The sequence below is a fragment of the Sorex fumeus genome, unplaced genomic scaffold, assembly GCF_029834395.1.
Source record: "Sorex fumeus unplaced genomic scaffold, SorFum_2.1 ptg000072l, whole genome shotgun sequence".
In the NCBI taxonomy this organism is placed as follows: Eukaryota; Metazoa; Chordata; class Mammalia; order Eulipotyphla; family Soricidae; genus Sorex; species Sorex fumeus.
In genome coordinates this window covers 8,795,455-8,813,827 of record NW_026606129.1, presented here as the reverse complement: position 1 = coordinate 8,813,827, position 18,373 = coordinate 8,795,455, and the positions used below count along the sequence as shown (strand labels likewise).

Sequence of the window (18,373 nt, the reverse complement as noted above, 5' to 3'; positions counted from 1 at the left end):
CAGAAGGCCCCAATTCGCAGCCTCCGTGGACAGCGGGGGGCTCGGGGCTGGGCCCAGGGACTGTCGGGTGGGACCCAGCCTGGGCAGACTTCCAGGGCCCCCACGTGAGCCTGTGCGAGGACAGGGTGGGAGGCGCAGTCCCCGGGTGGGCCGGCCCTGGCCTGCCACGCTTCTGGCCGGGCGCTTAGGGCTCAGCCCTTTCTGCATCCTCCAGTGCTCCCGGGGCCAGTGGCAACCAGAACTGGGGAGGCGGGGAAGCCCTAGGAAGGAACTCCTTATTCATTCATTTTTATGATGCTCAGGGCTCACTCCTGGCTCTGCACTCAGGAATCACTCCTGGGGCAGGGGCTCGGGGACCTTTTGGGGTGCTGGAGCTCGAACCCGGGTCAGCTGTGTGCAAGGCCGCGGAAATGCTTTTATTCTATGATGGATGTAAGAAAAGAGGAAAAAATGGGGCCGGAGTGATAGCACAGCGGGTAGGGCATTTGCCTTATACGCATCCGACCCGGGTTCAATCCCCAGCATCCCATAGGGTCCCCAAGCATCACCAGGAGTAATTCCTGAGTGCAAGAGCCAGGAGGAACCCCTGGGCATGGGGAAGGGGGGGGGGGAGAGAGAGAGAGAGAGAGAGAGAGAGAGAGAGAGAGAGAGAGAGAGAGTAGAACTTTGGCGTCCAAAAGGCCCAGCGTCGCGGTCGCTATGGAAACGAGAGCCCCAGCCCAAGGATCGCGCCCTCTGCCTGCAGGAGGAGCAGGCGGCGTGCTCGGAAAGGCCCGGAACCTTCGTGCTCAGGTATCGCGTTGCTCCCCGGAGGCCCCGGGTGCCGGCCCGTCCCCGGAAAGACCCGGAACTTCCGTGCCACGAGACCGCGTTTCCGCCCGGAGGCCCCGGGACCCGGCCCGAGCCCGGCAATGCCGGAACCTTCGTGCTTAGGAACCGCATTTCCGCCCGGAGGCTCCGGAGAGGCTCCACGTCCCAGGCCGACCCCGGAAATACCCGGAACCGTCGTGCTTGGGAACCGCGTTGCTCCCCGGAAGTCCCGAGTCGCAGCCCGACCCCGGAAGGGCCCGGAACCTTCGTGCCCAGGGGCCGCGTTTCCGCCCGGAGGCCCGGCCGCCCGAGGCGCGCTGCCCGGCGCCGGAAGTGAGCGTTTCGGGGCGCCGCGGGGAGCGCCACGTCCGAGGCCGGGAGCGCCGCCGCCACCATGGTGAGGGTCGGGGCCGGGGGCGGCGTGGGCCTACCGGGCGCGGGCGGGCGGGCGGGCCGTGGGCGTCCGTCGGCCCCGGCCCGCGGCCCCGCGCTGCGGGCGGCGGCCCCTGGCCGGTGGGGGTCGCGGCGCCCGGGAGGCGGGTCGTGGCCACTCACCGCCCTGCCTCTGGCCGTAGGTGTCCGTGATCAACACCGTGGACACGTCCCACGAGGACATGATCGTGAGTATGCCCACGGGGGGCGTGGCTCCTGGCCCCGGCGCGCCCCGGGCCCGCCGCCGCGGAAGGGGTCAGGGAGGGGCGCGTGGACAGAGAGGCCAGCCACAGCCCCTTCGTGCTTCGGACACACCCGGGATGCCAGGGGCTGCTCCTGGCGGGCTCGAACCCGGGTCGGCCCTGTGCCGGCCGACGCCCGCCCCGCTGGAGCCCGGAGTCCTCGGTGCAGGGAGTTTCCTAGAGGGCGGGGGTCAGAGTCCAGCAGCAGCAGTGACCTCGGCTCGGGTCTTGTGCCGCGTGCGCTGTCTTGGCCGCCTCGGCGGGACCTGGTCAGCTCACAGCCTCCGTGCCCCGGCCGCCCGCCCGCCTGCCTGCCCGCTCCTGCCGCTGGCCCGGGGGCAGCTGGGGGCAGCTGGCTGGTCTCACTCACGCCCGGGCCGCAGTAGCTGGTGCTGACCTGAGGGTCCGGGCAGCAAGTTAGAGTGGGCAGCTGTGGAGCAGATGCGGCATCGGACCTTCGTGACGAGGAGGCTGTGGGGTCCCGGGCACCACCCAGTGCGGCCCTGGTGGCTCCTGGCACTGCTGGGCCCGCCCGGGAGGCCAGAAAGGAAATGAAGACCCAGGCGCTGTCCCTCGGGCGGTGCTGCGGGTGAGCTGGAGAGGGCGGCAGGCGCCCAGCCGGCGTGCCCGACGGGAGGAGCTGGCACCACCTGTGGGGCCAGGGTGCCCCTAAGGAGGGTTGAGCTCCTGAACCCCAGAACTGGATGGCAGGGGGACAGGCGGCCGCCGAGAGAGGTGGGCTCGGGACGCATCAGCATCCTGGCCCCTGGCGATGTGGCAAAGAGGCTGGGCCGGTCAGGGGGTGCCCGGAGCAAAGGTCGCAGCGAGCCCTGGCCACAGGCTCAAGGAGCAGCAGCCAGAGTGGCAGCACAGCGGGGAGGCCTTTGCCTTACCCATGGCCAGCCCAGGTGAGACCCCATATGGTCCCTGAGCCTGCCAGGAGTGAGGCCTGGGTGCAGAACTGGAGTAACCCCTGAGCATCTGGGTCCGGTCACCCCCGCAGAGGAAGCAAAGCCGAGAGCAAGAAGAGTACAAGTGCCCAGGTGGAACCGGGGTCCAGGCCTGGCGGGTCTGCAGTTGGGCGACTTCCGCCTCCTCCAGACTCGGGCTGGGGGGTGTGGGCACAGGCATGGCCCAGAGGGACCCTCGGCGCCCTGCTCCGACGGCGCCTCCCCCACTGCCTTCCTGGTGGCCGCGTCGCCCCCCTCAGTGGCCGTGCCTCTCCCGCAGCATGACGCCCAGATGGATTACTACGGCACCCGCCTGGCCACCTGCTCCTCCGACAGGTCCGTCAAGATCTTCGACGTGCGCAACGGAGGGCAGATCCTAGTCGCCGACCTCAGGGGGTGAGTGCGGGGCGGGCACCCCCCCATGTGCCCCTCAGGACCTGGAGCCTGAGTGAGTGGGGGTGAGGGGCTGCTGTGAGGCTGGGGACCGGGCACGGCCTGCAGGGGCATCCCAGTGCCCTGGGTTTCATCCCGACACCACCCGCACACAGACAGTAGGAAATGGCTCTTGTTTTTAATTAACACTAGCCAGCGAGGCCTGGGGGGTCGGGCGCGGTGCCATCAGCAGAGCCCAGGCATGTGCCGGCTGCTCCCCGTCCTTGCCATGTCCCAGTGTCCCGACTGCTGATCTCCCCGGCGCCATCACTGGTTCGTTGGTGGGGACGGGGTGGGCACCCCGGGAGTCTGACTCCAGGCGTCTGGGCGGAGCCCGGGAGTATCTCTGAGCTGGCAGTGGCCCCTTGGGTCCCAGCGGGCAGGGGACCTTGAGGTGCGCCCCTCACATCTCGGCCCTGTGGCTGCTCCCCGTGGGGTGCCCCAAGGCAGCTGTGGGGAGTGTGTGCAGAGCTGCCACTGCCCATTCACCCTGCACTTGTGTTACCGTTGATGCTTTGGCAGCTGCGTTTCCTGGGCCTCCCTTTGCCGTCCCGTCTCTGCCACTGTCAGCGCCAGGCCAGGCTGGCTGGCAATGGGGGGAGTGGCCAGCGCTGGGAGCCGGGCTGAGGGGCTCTCGTGGCTGCAAGACAGGAAATGGGGGAGGGTGATAGCAAGCACACACGCCGTCTCGGCTGATCCCCGGCTGATCGGGGGTTCCGGCTCCTTGAGCTCAGGGAACAGTCCCGGGACACCACGGACCCACGGCCCTGTCTGCCCGCCCCACCGCCCTCGCGGCTGCCCCGCAGGGTCCTGCTGTCTCCGGGAGAGGACAGGGTTCAGGCTGTCCGCTGGGCCACCCTGGGCCACGCTGCCTCGTGGGCAGCGGGCAGGACAGCCCGTGAGGAGGGAAGCGGGTCAAGCAGAGGGGCCGGACCTGCCCACCCCTCCCCCCGCTGGCCTTCGGGAAGGATCAGTGGCCCCCGGGCTGCTCCGCCCTTCAGAGCCTGCCCCTTCCCCGCAGGCACGAGGGGCCCGTGTGGCAGGTGGCCTGGGCCCACCCCATGTACGGCAACATCCTGGCGTCCTGCTCCTACGACCGCAAGGTCATCATCTGGAAGGAGGAGAATGGCACCTGGGAGAAGAGCCACGAGCACCTGGGCCACGACTCGTCAGGTGCCGCGTGGGGTCCCTGGTCCCCCGTGAGCCTGAGGTGCGGGGGGTCCCGCCGGCCCCGCTCACGCTGTCCTCCCCCGCAGTGAACTCCGTGTGCTGGGCGCCCCACGACTACGGCCTGCTCCTGGCCTGCGGGAGCTCGGACGGGGCCATCTCGCTGCTGACCTACAGCGGGGAGGGCCAGTGGGAAGTGAAGAAGATCAGCAACGCGCACACGGTGGGCGCCGCTCCTGGGGTGGGCGGGGGCGGGGCAGCGGCTCTGGAGGCCCCTTGAATCACCTAGTGCGGGACAGAAGCCCCGGTCTGCGGCCAGACGCGGCCCCAGGGCCTCCCCCAGCTTACACCTGAGCAGCCCCGTTGCCTAGAGGCTGGGCACTTGCGGGCTCGCGCTGTTGGCACCTGCAGACCCAGGCCCCGCCTTTGGGGCAGCCGCGCAGGGTCGGGCCTCCGGGCCTCACACTGTGGCCTCGCCCTTGGGCAGGCTCCCTGGCCAGCCCTGCTGCCCCCAGCTTTCGGGCCCGGGGCTGGGTCGTGGTGGAGCTGGGGAACTCCGTGGGGTGACACCCGCGGCTCCCACCCTTGCCGCTCAAACTCCTTTTTGCCTGAGAAATGCGCCACGGGCGAGCGCGGGCAGGCGCACACACCCGCCATGTGGCTGACTCTGGCTCTGGTCGGTGCCGACAGAAACTTTTTGTTGTTGTCAAGTCTCTTGCGGCCCCACGTTCAGTCACAGCCCAGCAGAGCTGCTGGGGTGTCCGGCGGCGGCTCTGAACTCCGGGGCTGTGGGTGTGGGGCTACGGGGTCACTCTGTGAGCTCCGCGGGGTCAGGCCCCAGCTGCTCGCCCGGGCAGGGACGTGAGAAGCAGTGTCCTCACAGCTCCGTTCCCTGCACAGATCGGCTGCAACGCTGTCAGCTGGGCCCCAGCTGTGGTCCCCGGGAGTCTCCTAGACCAGCCGTCGGGGCAGAAGCCCAACTACATCAAGAAATTCGCGTCGGGCGGCTGTGACAGCCTCATCAAGCTGTGGAAGTGAGTGGGCTCCTCCTGGCCCCGGGCGTGTCCTGTCCTGCGGGGTCCCCTCCCCGCTCCCGTCCCGAGGGGCTGGCTGCTCGTCTGCCCAGCACAGTTCAGCTAAGCCCCGGCTGCCCGGCAGAGCCGAGTGTTTCCCGGAGCATTTCATGGGCGTGTTGATGAAATTCGGACGGGCTTGAGACGGGAAAGCAGGCGGCTGCCTCCCGGCCCTGCTGACATCGTGTCCCCCCTCGCTGTCAGGGAGGAGGAGGATGGCCAGTGGAAGGAGGAGCAGAAGCTGGAGGCGCACAGCGACTGGGTCCGAGACGTGGCCTGGGCCCCCTCCATCGGGCTGCCCACCAGCACCATCGCCAGCTGCTCCCAGGTTGGCCCTGGGAGCCCCCCAAGGGGGGAGGGGCAGTTGGGGACTGCTCGGGAACCCAAAGGGGCCCAGGTACAGAGGCGGGGCCCGGAAGTGGGGTGCGGAGCGGTCTGGGTGCCTGGAGCTGCTGGCCATGCTCTGCGGCCTGTGGGGGTCCCGGGCCCCCACTCACCCCGCCTGTCCGTCTCGCCCAGGATGGCCGCGTCTTCATCTGGACGTGTGACGACGCCACGGGCAGCACCTGGAGCCCCAAGCTGCTGCACAAGTTCAACGACGTGGTGTGGCACGTCAGCTGGTCCATCACAGCCAACATCCTGGCCGTCTCGGGCGGAGACAACAAGGTGGGCATGGGACCACCCGTGGGGGTTGCCCGCAGGCTGCTAATCGGGTTCCGTCCCGAGACTGAAGAGGAGAAAGACGGAGGCGGGTCAGAGCAGCGGAGAGGCGGGGCCTGCGGGCGGGTTCCTGAGTGGTTTCTCTGCGGGGGTCCCTAGAGTTGATTTGGGCAGACTCGGGGGGGCCTACCCACGGAGCGGGGTCTCCCCCCACACTCCCTCATCTCTGTCTTCTGCACTGAGCCTCACCCACAGCCAAGAGACCGGAGCTGGGGGCCAGAGTCAGACTCCACGTGTGGCCGCGGGAGGGCGCCCAGCCTGACTGTCGCCCCTGCAGGTGACGCTGTGGAAGGAGTCCGTGGACGGGCAGTGGGTCTGCATCAGCGACGTGCACAAGGGCCAGGCCGCAGCCTCAGCGCCTGAGAGCCAGAACGAACAGTGAGCGGCCCCGCGGCCTCGGGCAGGACTGGCACAGCCAGATTCAGGCCACAGGCAGCCGGGTCCGAGGCGACGGCCAGAGAGAATCTCACATCTGCTTATTTAAAGTATTTTGACCATTTTTTTGTACCTTTTGGGTTCAGCCATTGTTTGGAAGGTTTCAGAGTCATTAATAAACTCGTGTTTCTTCAAGCGCTCGCTGCTTCGCCGGCCGCTCCTACGGCTGTTGGCCTCTGGGTGGGCCTGGCGAGGACCTCGGAGCCCGGCCCTGCCCTCACTCCAGCAGCCACTGCGGAGTGACCTGACGTGCCTGACACAGTGATGGGCAGTGCCACCACTGGCCAGCTGGGCGCGCGCTTGCTGGCATCTGGTGGGGTGGGGGGCCCTGCTCTAGTGCTCCAGGGAGCAGGCAGGCCAGGGCACAACCAGGCCGGCTCCCTGACCACGGGCTTGCTCGCGTCCAGCAGGACAAAAAGGAAATGAACATCAGCTGTCGGGACCTGCCCCAGGAGTCACTGCTGGGGCTTAGGGATGGGCTTGGAGTCCTGACCCCTGGGGGCGGGGGCGCCCAGGATGCCCAGAACAGCCCATTGGACCAGCGCACCTGGAGAAGCTCTCGGGGCCAGCAGATGCTGCCGCTGACCCACTCCTGCCCCTCCCGGCTTTATGACTCACCCTGTCTTGGTTTGGGGGCCACACCTGGTGGTCTCAGGGCTACTCCTGACTCTGCTCAGCCCTTGGGGGCCAGGCAGTGACAGTCTCACACCGGGGTTGGCTGCATGCAAGGCAAGCGTCCGCCTTCCTGTGCCCCCTCTCGGCGTCTGTAGGCAGCCCCCGGAGTACAGCTTTATCGTACGTGGGAGGGGCCGCTTTGAGGTGTGAAACGAGGCCACGGCCCGGCATGCAACCTCCATGCCATTCCACAGCGTTCAGGCCGCGGGAGAGCGTGGAAACCATCTTTTATGCACCTTGGCACATAGGGATGCGACATGGTGGCTGGCTGGGCTCCCTGTGCTCACAAGCATTCCCCGTGGCCGTGGGTGCCGGGATGAGATAACGGGAACTCCCAGTGGGCACCCACGGGCTGGCAGGGAGAGAACTGACCCTCCCCACAGATCGCTGGTCAGGCGTGAGACCAAAGTGGTTAACAGCATTTCTGGTATGGCAGCGGCAGACCAATTGCGGGTTTTTCTGAGTCCCATCATAAAAACGCAAGCAGCCAGACAGCCTGACAGCGGGTGCTGGGCCGGGATGTGAGGGAAAGGACGGCTCTTGCCCCTGTGCCACGAGGAGCCACGTCCTCCAAAATGGTCACTGCTTGCGGTCCCCAACAGAAAGCTTGACAGGCCACAAGGACAAGGGTCAGGCTGGAGAGGCGAGGGGCTGCCACAGCACTGTTGGGGCTCCCCTGCGCCTCAGACCCCCAAAATAGCGGTCAAACTTACAATCTCAGGCCTTCTTGGCCAAGTCTGTGGAAAAGACAGACTGAGGGGGCGGAGAACGTGGCTCAGTGGGTGCCAGGAGCAACTCCTGGCAGGAGACACAGCAGGAGGTGAGGGACTCGCCAGAGGACAGGCGCCCCGGGAGGCCCGGTCAGAGCATGGCTGAGAAACGGGTTTGGGCTGGCACTGTCAGGAGCAACCCCTGAGCACCGTGCCTGGGGGAGCCCCAGTGTGGCCCCAAGCCCCCTCCCCCAGTACAGAGCCTCCACTCCACTCGGGATTAACCAGCTAACCATCTACTTCACAAAAACACCGGCGGGCAGGAGAACGGGCGGGTGCCAGGATGATGCCACAGGTGGTGGCCCAGAGACGGGCCAGAGCGACAGGACAGTGGGCATCCTTGTGTACAACTGACCCGGGTTCAATCCCTGGCACCACAGACAGTGCCTGGACCCAGCCAGGAGTGAACCCTGAGCACAGAGCTGGGAGTTAGAACTGAGCACAGAGCCAGGAGTAAGCCCTGAGCACTGCCAGGTGTGGCCCATGTGCAGAGCGCAGTGGTTGAGAGGAGAGAACAAGCAAGCCTCGTAAAGCCAGACTGACCACAAGTCCACTCTGTCTGCTCAAAGTCTCCTTAAAGACACAAAAGCCAGCGGTCACATTGAGTGGTCATCAGAGTGGCCAGCCCTACAGAGTCTGGTTTGAGATGGCCACGTCAAAAGGTCCTGAGCTCAGCTCCCACAGACTCAAGCAACAGCCCGATGTGGAGAAGCAACGACAGAATCTACAAACCCTCACAGTGGCCGCTCAACAATGAGGCCAGAACTCAGGGACAGAGACAGACAGTGTCACAGACAGCGGCTATGATGCTGACTGGCACACAGCCGACGCAGGTCCTGTCCCTGGCACCCGATATGGCCCCCCAAGCACTGCCGGCAGTGATCCCTGAGTGCAGAGCCAGGAGTGACCCCTGACCACTGCTGGATGTGGCCCCAAGCCAAACAAAACCCAAACAAAACCACAGACAGCTCACCAGAAATGACCCGAGGAACAATCCCCAACATCCGCCAGCAGCTCAGAGCCAGAAGTGACTCCCCGAGAAGAGTTCACACTGCAAGTGGGGCACCCCAAGTCTTTCATTTGCCAGGGGTTCATACTGCTCGGTGCTCAGAGCTGTTCTGAGTTCAGTGCTCGGGGACAATGCAATTCTGGCCACAGGAGCTGGGGCTCCATCAGGCAGAGCCCCTGGCCCAGGCACCCCAACTTTAAAACTGCTTTCGAAGACCAACCTAGGGCTGTGTCCAAGGCAGTGACTCGCTGTAAGTGCTCCTGCACACTTCTGTCTCCCGAGGGAAGCTCAGAGAAATCCCCTTTAAGAGCATTCAGGGGCCTGGGAAAGCCAATGACTCAGTGAGCAGAGTGCAGACTACAGTGGCCAACCTGGATCACTTCCAGTGCCGCAGGGCCCCCCGCCCCTGAAAACAGCACTGGGAGTGATCCTTGAGCACGAACTAGGAGCAAGCCCCAAGTACCCCTAGGAGTGGCCCGAGAACCCAAAATCTAAAATGCAAAGCATTTCGGGGGCCGGAGTGACATAGGACAGCAGGGAGGGTGTTTGCCTTGCACGTGGCCAACCCAGGTTTGATCCCCGGCATCCCAAAGGGTCCCCCAAGCACTGCCAGGGATAATTCCTGAGTGCAGAGCCAGGAGGAACCCCTGAGCATCGCCAGGTGTGACCCAAAAAGGAAAAAAAAAAAAAAGCATATTCCCTCGGGGCCAGAGAGATGGCAAGCCGGCCAGGCACTCCCAAGCAGGCAGCCGGCCCCACACCTGGTCCCCTGAGGAATGCCAGGGTTCACTGCTGAGCACAGAGCCAGGAGTAACTCCTGAGCTCTGCCAGGTGTGGCCCAAACAGCCCCCGTGCCCTGTAAAAACAAAACAAAACAGAACATGGGAACGCTTCTGGCTTTCACGGAGGCTGATCTGAGCGAGGCTGGGGCTCCACCAGCTCGCTCTGCGCCAGGCCGCACAGTTCCTGCCCGTAGACTTTCATCTTTCCTTCCTCTCCCTCCTGGGCCTTCTTCAGCGGGTCCCCTTCCTGCTTTCTCTGCCCAGCCCATGGGCACAAACTCCGCCCTCCCCCTCGGAGCCTCTGTCTCAGGTGGAACGTCCACGCATGTCGAGGCGCACGTCGAGGGCACCGCTGGCAGCTGCCACCCCGGGCTTGGTCACGTGGCGGGCAGCTGTCCCCCACCCCCAGGAGAGCAGGTTCTCAGCACCGCAGGGACAGGCAGAGCAGAGCGGCCCCTGTCGGCCTGGCCTGGGGGTTCGCGCAGGCCGTGTGTTGCCGTGGCCTGGGGCCAGCCTACATGCTGGGGCTTGCTGAGGTCCTACCCTTTGAGGCACAGGGCTGGGCACCTCCTCAAGTCCCCGAGCAATGACAACAAAATTGGACGGAGAGGCAGTTCGGAGGCTGGGTGCGTGCGGGAGCCCTGGGGCCAATCCCAGCACCGCAGGGTCTGCAAGGCGAGTCAGCAGCTGCTAAACACCATCAGGTGTAGCCCCTCTCGATGAATCAGGCAAAACACGAGAGCTGCCCGGGCCATGAGCCTCTCAGCGGTAAGCACGTGCCCTGCAGGTATGAGATCTGGCTAGAACCCCACATTGTCCCCACCCCCCAAAAAACAAAAACCAACCATGCACAAACTTTGAGACAGCTTACAGTCGCCAGAGCAGAAACGACAGCACCGGCGTTGCAGATAGAGCTCACCTCGGCACCTCCTAGGGGCCCTCCCGAGCCGTGAGCCTCGGTTACCATCACAGACCCACAAAGACGGCCCGAGACAGTACAGCCGGACCTCACGTGGCTGAACCCAGCCTGTAGCAGTACATCTGGTGCCCCAAACACTTTCAGGAGTGATCCCAGAGCACAGAGCAGGACAGGGCGGGTTGGAAGGAAGGGGAGAGGAGGGAGAGGAGGGTGGGGAGGGGTGGGGAGGGGAAGGGTCTAGGAACAGCCCAGATCCACAAGGGAACCTCATCAAATTGTCGAGTCACCAAATCATTTCAGTTCTGTAGCCCCTGGGTCTCCGAGTTCCACGGTCACATCAGCCCCGTCGGTCCCACAACCCTGTGGGAAGCTTCAGAGAAGCCCCGAGCACAGGGAGCCTCGACCCCAGCCCAGGGGCCCCTGCAGTGACGTCAGTGAGATGCACGCGCAGGGGTTACTCCTGGTGCTGCACTCGGGACTCACGGTGGTGCTCAGGGGACCAGAGGGGACACCAAGCGATCACAAATTGGCTCTTATTGATCTCAGATTTGATAACGCCATTGGCCTTTACTTTGTAATAAACAAGAGGGAGTAAATTTGCGCGCCTGCGAGGGGCAGGCTGGGGGTGGGGGAAACTGGGGACATTGGTGGAGGGATGGTCACACGCGTGGTGGGATTGGGTTGGAACCCCAAATGCCTGAAACAGTGGGATTATGAACAACTTTGTAAATCACTGGGTCACAATAATATTTAGAAAAAGGAAAAAAGGATGGGTGAAGAGAATGGAACCTTCAACCAAGACAGAAAATATAGAAAGGAGCCAGTGAGAAACCAAAGGGGATCAAACTGAGAAGGCTCTGGAGACCCCGGCCTGGGTGAGGCAGAAATGGGGGGTGGAGAGCTTGGAGCAGCCCCGAGAGAGGCGGACAGGCCCTGCAGGGCAGCACCGCGGGCTCCAACGTCCAGAGCGGGAGAGAAAAGGACAGACACTGACGACAGCTGGCCAGAAGCTCCCTGACCTCCCAGAAACAGAGGAACAGAGCGGCAAGCCCAGAGAGTTCCCAATGTGATTAAAAAAAAAAAAACACACATCGGGGGCTGGAGCAATAGCACAGCGGGTAGGGCGTTTGCCTTGCACGCGGCTGACCCGAGTTCGATCCCCGGCATCCCTAAAGGTCCCCGAGCACCTCCAGGAATAATTTCTGAGTGCAGAGCCAGGAGTAACCCCTGAGTATTGCCAGGGTGACTCCCCCCGCCAAAAAAAAAGAATGCAAGGAGAGACATGTGGAGGGTGTGTGAAGAGATAGCAGGTAAAACTCACACAGCCGACCCAGGTTCGATACCCAGCACCCCATATGGTCCCCCGAACCCCACCAGGGGTGAACTTTGAGCGTTGAGCTAGGAACAAGCCTGGTGCCCTCTGGAGCCCTGTGCTGTGGCGGGGACACCCCAAGAGGACACCGCAAAACTGGCCAGAGGATGGAGCAGGGCCTGGACATCCCCAGCTCCTGGGCGTGTCGGAGTGGAAAGGCCCCGGTCTGACCCCCTATGTGCGCGGCAGGACCCCACGAAGCCGTGACCCCACTCACGAGGGGCCCAGGGCAGCAGAGGAGGAAAGGAGAGCACCGGAGCAGGGGCAGCCCCTAAGGAAGACCAGGCTGGCAGGCGGGTCACGCTGGTGGCTTCCTGCAGACCCCAGAGGCTGGAAGGGGACAGGAGCGGGGAGGGAGACACCCCACCCTCATGCCAACTTCTCCTGGCCCGTCCTCGCTTCCCCCTGCCCCAGTGGTGAGGGGTGCACGGGGCTCCGGGGCTTGCCCGGCCCTGGACACGGTGGCATGTGGCCGGGCTCTGCCTCTGCGGGGGGTGGGGGGGGCACAGGCCGCAGGTGGCAGGTGTTTGCTCTGGGCCATTATCTTGGGTCCACACGGCCTGTGACCGGCAGCAGTGCCGCATCTCCAGGCTGCCGGGCCGGCGTTTGTTTGGCGTGTCCTAGCGGCCAGGGCTCTCGCAGTGCCGTGTGCCAGAAATGCAGGTGTCGCCTCTGGCCGGGGTTCAGGTGGGGCGAAGTGAGTGGGGGGCCGGAAGGCCTGTTGGCGCTGCGTTTTCTTCTACTGAGAGAACAGACGCCAGTACCAGGAAGCCCTCCCAGCCCCCTGGGAGTCTGGAATCTGGCTGGTCCCACACAGCAGAGCATGTGCCGGGGCTGTTCTCAGGGCCGGGGCAGTTTGGGGGACAAGCTTGCAGTCCATGGCCACTGGGCCTGCTCTCCGTCCCCTCTCACCGCCGCCTCTTCCATGCAGACTGCCGGGTGCTCTCCAAACATCCACCTCAGGGACCACGGGGGTTGGGGTTACCCCACGGGCGCGTTCCCGGGAGGCGCCACAGCGTGGTTAGCCGTGGGGCCTGGCAGAACAGTTGTCTCCTGTCTCACACTCACCAAAACCATCTCACAGCAGAGGAATTAAAAGTGAGACCAGGGGCCGGAGATGTAGGACAGCGGGGAGGGCGCTTGCCTTGGACACAGACGACCTGGGTTTGATCCCCGGCCTCCCACGGGGCTAGCTGAGCGTCGCCAGGTGTGATTCCTGAGTGCAGGGCCAGGGGTAAGCCCTGAGCACCGCCAGGTGTGACCCAAGACCAAAGATCAATTAATTAAAAGGCTGGAAGCATAGAACTCGAAGAAAATTAGAGAAGAGCTTCCTGAGAGCTCCCGCCTCGCGTCGGGGTCTGGGCAATGGTGTTTGGACTCTGGCACCCAAAGTGGCACAGCAGCAAAATGAAAAGCTGACGGTTGCCCCTCCTCCCCCCGTGCTTCCCCGCAAATGAGCAAATTTTGTACCACAAACTATCTCCATCCAGGGGCCTGGGGAGGGTCAGTACCCAAACCCTGTAAGCAACCCTACAACCCACAGCAAAAGGAACTGATTTTAAGGTGGGCAAAGTCAAATTTCCCTTTTTCCAGAGAAGATAAAGGCCACAAGCTCGTGCCCAAGTCTCGAGGGAGAAACAGGATTAAGGGACGCTGAGGGGACTAGGAGAGGCTCATTGTCAGGGGTCTGTCATGTGTAAGGACCCAAGCTCAGTGCCCAACAGTGACGAGGCCCCCAAACACCACCAGGAACCGCACCCCTGAGCCCAAGTAGGCTCTGAACTCCCAGCCGGGGTGGCCAAGTATCAGGACTGGCCCTGCTTGGCCCCCCTAGAATAAAAGGGCCTGGGGTGTGGCAGTGGTATGTGTCTGGCCTACTTGAAACCCCAATATGGTCCCGGCACCACACCCCAAACCCGAAACCCAGCCAGGAGACAGGCCTGGGTAAGTGGCCCCGGCCTGGCAGCGACGCTGGGGGCAGCTGACAGGGACAACTGTCTCCATCCAAGTCCCTGCACAGGGCCACTAACCACCACGTGGTGACTAGAAGGGAGGGGAGGGGGGTGGCCAGGACACCCGCTGACCTTGTCTTTCCTTCTCTTTGCTGCATCTCTCTGAGGAGGTGAGGGGATGAGAGTGAAGCTTCAGCAGTCGCCCCTCAGCAGTCGCCATTCAGCAGTCTCCCCTCAGGAGTCCCCCTCAGCAGTCCCCCCTCAGCAGTCTCCATCCTCTCAGGAGTCCCCCTCTCAGCAGTCTCTCCTCAACAGTCTCCCCTCAGCAGCCACCCCTCAGGAATCCCCCCTCAGCAGCCACCCCTCAGGAATCCCCCCTCAGCAGTCTCCCCTCAGCAGTCGCTCCTGTAGACCAGAGCGAGCTCCAGGGCTGCGGTGCGCCGTGCACCCTGGATGTGAGCCCTGGTACCACACGGTTCCCCAGCCATGCTGGGAGCGACCCCGAGCACAGAGCCAGGAGCAGCGCCCAGCGTCACCCCGAGCAATGGCTGTCCATAGAGAGAAGCGCCGGAAGGCGGCGGGCAGGCTCAGGCACCCGTGGGTCCGTGTGAGCCCAGCTCCAGGGCTGCAGGGCGCTCCAGGGGCGCTGGGCTGGGGGTAGGGTTGGGATCTGGCCCAGGGGGCCACCAAGGTCCCTGTCACTGACCCTCCAGCTGCTCCCGAGAGGACGCAAAGAATTGGGAGCCCCTAGCCCCCCACCCCGAGAACAGCCCCTGGCAATGCCAAGCATCTCCTTGGCCCAGGGAGGGGCTTCCAAAGCGGGTAACTGAGGACCCGGAGCGGCCACACTGGCTATACCCCCGCGCGCGCGCGCACACACACACACACACACACACACACACACACACACCTCCCCTGCTAACGCAGCAATGTCCCCATCCCCTGACCCCCGTGTTGACTCGGCCAGGACAGACGGAAACCTTTTCGGTCCCCGAGGAATGTCACGCGTCAGCCTGGCTCCCTCCTGGCGCCCAGTAAACACGGGCACTACATAAGGAGGCTTGGGCGCAGACAGCGCCACCCACACCCAGGTAGGTCTGGGTCCTGCGACGAAGGGCAGGTCTGCAGCCAGGCTGGGTTGGCGGGCGCCCCCAACGCCACGCCTGCTGGGCGCTGCTGGGTCACCGTCTCTGCCAAACCCAGCCCTGACTCCTTGGGGTCCTCTCCCAGGGCACCCCGTTCTTGCAGGGGGGGAGGCAAGCCAGCCCCAAGGCGCCCCCGCTGCTGGGCTCCTAGCGGGTGATGCCACCAACCCTCTCTCCTCAGGCCTGCCGCCGCAACCATGCGCTCCCTGGCGCCCGTCTGCTGCCTGCTGCTCCTCGGGGCTTTCTGGGCCGACCATGCCATGGCTGGCTCCAGCTTCCTGAGCCCCGAGCACCACAAGGGGCCGGTGAGACTGACTGCCCAGCCCACTGCGGGGGTCGCGGTTGGGTCAGGAAGCCGGGATCCCGCGCCCCAGCCTGGGACTCAGCCTGCCCCACGCGCCGTGGTGTGACCCGGTCGGGACTCCGGCTGTGCCCTGCTCTGGGTCCCACAGGGAACACCCCCTCTTTCCAACAGAAAAAGGAGCCCAAGAAGCCGCCGGCCAAGCTGCAGCCCCGCGCGCTCGACGGCCAGTTCGGCCCAGCCAGTCAGGAAGGGCCGGAGGATGAGCTGGAGATCCGGGTGGGTCCAAGGCTGTGGGCGCGTGGGAAGGGAGGGGGGCCAGGGACAGTGCTGAACCCCCCTCGTGACACCCTCCCGAGATACCACAGCAAGTCGGCTTGGAGGAGACACACCCAGCCGTGCTGGGGGGCTGCCACAGTTCTTAGGGCACCAGAAGGTGCTATGTTGGGTCCCCTGGCAGCAACATCTGTGAGAGACAGCATGGGCGGGGGGCTGTCCGTGAATATGAGCCTGACAGCATGCAGGATGTGTGTGGAGGGGGTCTGACACGAGTGTGACAGCCTGTGTATAGGGATCGTGTGATAGCATTGTGTGTGATGGCACATGTGTGACAGTATTGTGGGGGACATGTACGTGGGTCTGTACGTAAGTGTGACAGCATGTGGGGGTCATGTGTGGGTCTGTGCATGAGTGTGTGCGAGTATGGGGGGAGTGTGACAGCATGGTGAGGTGTGTGTGGGTGTGTGCGTGAATCTGTGTGACTGTGGGGTGTGTGCATGTGTGACGACAGCATTTGGGGTGAGTGTGTGGGTCTGCATGAATGCGCGTGGTGGTGTATGGAGAGTGAGTGCACCCATGTGGGGGGTAGAGCACGTTTAGAGATGAGTGGAGGGGGTGTGGAGGGGTGACCTCGGACCCCCGCCTCCCTGTGCCCCCTAGTTCAACGCCCCCTTCGATGTTGGGATCAAGCTTTCGGGGGTGCAGTACCACCAGCATGGCCAGGCCCTGGGCCAGTTCCTCCAGGACGTCCTCTGGGAGGCCAACGGTAAGCGGGGGCATGGCTGCACCCCATGACCTTCCCCTCTGCCACCCCACCCCTGCGGCCTGTGGGCTGGACAGAGGGGTGCCAGGGACCCAGCCTCCTTCACCATATTGTGGAGTGAGCGCCGAGGGGCACCCAGCTTGGGGTGAAAGCCACGTGACCGTCAGGTCTGTTCTACCATCCCTCGGCTGAGCCCACCCCTGCAGCTGGCCAGGTGGGAAGCACTGTCCTAGGGACTGTGGAAGGACACGCACTGCCCAGAGTCCCCCTGAGCGAAGAAACAGCCCCCCACCCGCATCCCTTCCACCCAATAGCCAACAAAGGGGCGGGGGGGGCGACTTCCTGGAGCTTGGGCTCAGCTGGGTCTCATCAGCTCCTGGTGCAGCTGGAGGCTCAGTCTGAGGCCATTGCTTTGCAGATGTCCCAGCAGACAAGTGACCGGTTTGCTGCCTGGGCCACCTGCCCCTCCCGGCTGACAGGCCCTGTCTGGCCCCACTGCTCAGCTGGACGTTACTGGCTTAGGAGGCGAATAAAAGCTCTGAGTATGGACATGCACTGGGGCCAGTCCCGTGTCTCAGATTTCTCGGGCTGCTGTCACTGGGCAGAGCAGCAGACAGCTGGTGGGGGCAGAGGGAGGTGGGTGGGCGGGAAGAGGCAGTCGCTGTCAGTGGCTTCTCAGCTCTCGGAGCAGCGGGAAGAAACACGGAGACATGGGGGCAGGCTGACGATGGGGAGGTCCTGGCCTCTCCAGGGGGCGGAACTTCCGTGGCAGCTGAACGGCTCCCGCCAGAACACACCAAAGCCGTGGGGGACCCCGCCCCCTCCCGCTCTGTCCCTGTACCCCACCCACACCATCCCCCATAAACCACCCATGCCATCCCGTCCCCCACCGATACACTCTGCTCCAGCTCAGGCCGAGTTCTCATTCCAGCACAGCTGCTATCTGCCACTCACACCGAGTCCACTGCGCTCTGACCTGAGACAGACGAAGACAGGGGAGGGCAGAGGACAGGGGGGCCCGAAGCAGGCTGTGCCACATGCTGCCTGTGCCCCAGGAACACCGGAGTGTGCCAGGGACTCCCTGAGTCACAGGGCCACCTGCCCGGTCACTCATCACTGCCCCACCTTCAGGATGCTCAGGCCCGGGAACGTCATTTCCTAGAGATGCAGGACTTGGCCGGTCTATGCTGTCAGAGCAGTGGGCAGGTCCCCACAGGACAGGGCCGGCCAGAGGTGGGTCTGGGGTCTTCACATCCTCACACCCCGCCCAGCCCATTGGTGGCTGATTCCACATGACCCTGCCAGCAGGGCTTGTGCCACTTGGGTACATACATGCACACATGCAAGCACAATATGCACATGCATGCACATATAAACACACGCACGCACATGCACACACACGCATGCGCACACACTCTAAGGAAGCCACTTATGTGACAGCCCCAGCCCCGTGCTGGCCCTGGGGAGGAGTGGAGTCATGGTGACAGATTGGAACTGAGGGGCACTGGGGGGCGAGGAGCAGAGCTGGGCGTGAGCTGATGGCCACAAGGACGCACACAGTCAAAGCGAATGGGTGTGCCCAGGAATCCACTCCTGATCCAGACACACAGCCAGCAGCCGGGTGGGGTCACCTGAAAGCCCCCGGCCAGGCGGAGGTGGGGAAGGCTGGGGCACACCCGCTTGGAACTGCCTCAGACCCTGTAACTGTCAGGGCGGAGCCCAGAGGGCACAGGACCCCGGGGCTCTGACAGTCCTCAATTGCCCACCCGCAGGCACTGCCCGGTACTTCAGGCCACCCCTCCCTTCACCGTCAGGAGGGGGTGGGGAGTCACCTTCCCACCTGGGCCCAGCTCTCCAGGGCTTCAGTGCCCTCGGGACACGTGGCCACCTGGAGGGCAGGGGTGAGGACAGAGGCAGGTCAACAGCCACACAGAGACTATCAAAGGACACGGGACAGCAGACACCAGGCCAGTGGTGCCTGGCCGATACTGCTATCCACTGCACGGAGAAGGCACATCAGGGCAGCATGCCCCCGGCCAGCCCATTTGCAGTAGCAGAGATGAGCACGTACGGACACTGTCCAGCACTCCCGGGACACAGCCTCCCTCCCCGGGGCCCGTGCCTCGACCACTGAAGCTCGCCAGG

At 64.3% G+C, this 18,373-nt stretch overlaps 2 protein-coding genes across 2 annotated transcripts; both read left to right on the top strand.

Moving 5' to 3' along the window:
* Window positions 1–1,117: 1,117 nt before the first annotated feature.
* On the top strand, window positions 1,118–6,396 carry SEC13 (SEC13 homolog, nuclear pore and COPII coat complex component). The gene is made up of 9 exons (XM_056129709.1): window positions 1,118–1,207; window positions 1,386–1,430; window positions 2,715–2,830; window positions 3,888–4,039; window positions 4,123–4,256; window positions 4,934–5,067; window positions 5,311–5,434; window positions 5,626–5,772; window positions 6,104–6,396. The coding sequence occupies exons 1-9, from the start codon at window positions 1,205–1,207 to the stop codon at window positions 6,206–6,208; spliced, it is 960 nt and encodes a 319-aa protein (XP_055985684.1). The 5' UTR covers window positions 1,118–1,204; the 3' UTR covers window positions 6,209–6,396.
* Window positions 6,397–15,082: 8,686 nt separating this feature from the next.
* GHRL (ghrelin and obestatin prepropeptide) lies at window positions 15,083–16,666 on the top strand. Its single transcript, XM_056129710.1, has 4 exons — window positions 15,083–15,190; window positions 15,361–15,465; window positions 16,126–16,231; window positions 16,647–16,666. Exons 1-4 carry the CDS (start codon window positions 15,083–15,085, stop codon window positions 16,664–16,666), a joined length of 339 nt encoding a protein of 112 aa, XP_055985685.1.
* Window positions 16,667–18,373: the final 1,707 nt, after the last annotated feature.

What these genes read in the sequence shown, in the direction of transcription:
- SEC13 (XM_056129709.1), top strand. An exon ending in CCTGGGCCACGACTCGTCAG is followed by an intron (nt 4,040 to 4,122) that starts GTGCCGCGTGGG and finishes CCTCCCCCGCAG; the next exon opens with TGAACTCCGTGTGCTGGGCG. An exon ending in AGCCTCATCAAGCTGTGGAA is followed by an intron (nt 5,068 to 5,310) that starts GTGAGTGGGCTC and finishes CCTCGCTGTCAG; the next exon opens with GGAGGAGGAGGATGGCCAGT.
- GHRL (XM_056129710.1), top strand. Translation starts at nt 15,083, where the DNA reads ATGCGCTCCCTGGCGCCCGTCTGCTGCCTGCTGCTCCTCGGGGCTTTC. An exon ending in CCGAGCACCACAAGGGGCCG is followed by an intron (nt 15,191 to 15,360) that starts GTGAGACTGACT and finishes TCTTTCCAACAG; the next exon opens with AAAAAGGAGCCCAAGAAGCC. An exon ending in CGTCCTCTGGGAGGCCAACG is followed by an intron (nt 16,232 to 16,646) that starts GTAAGCGGGGGC and finishes ATTGCTTTGCAG; the next exon opens with ATGTCCCAGCAGACAAGTGA.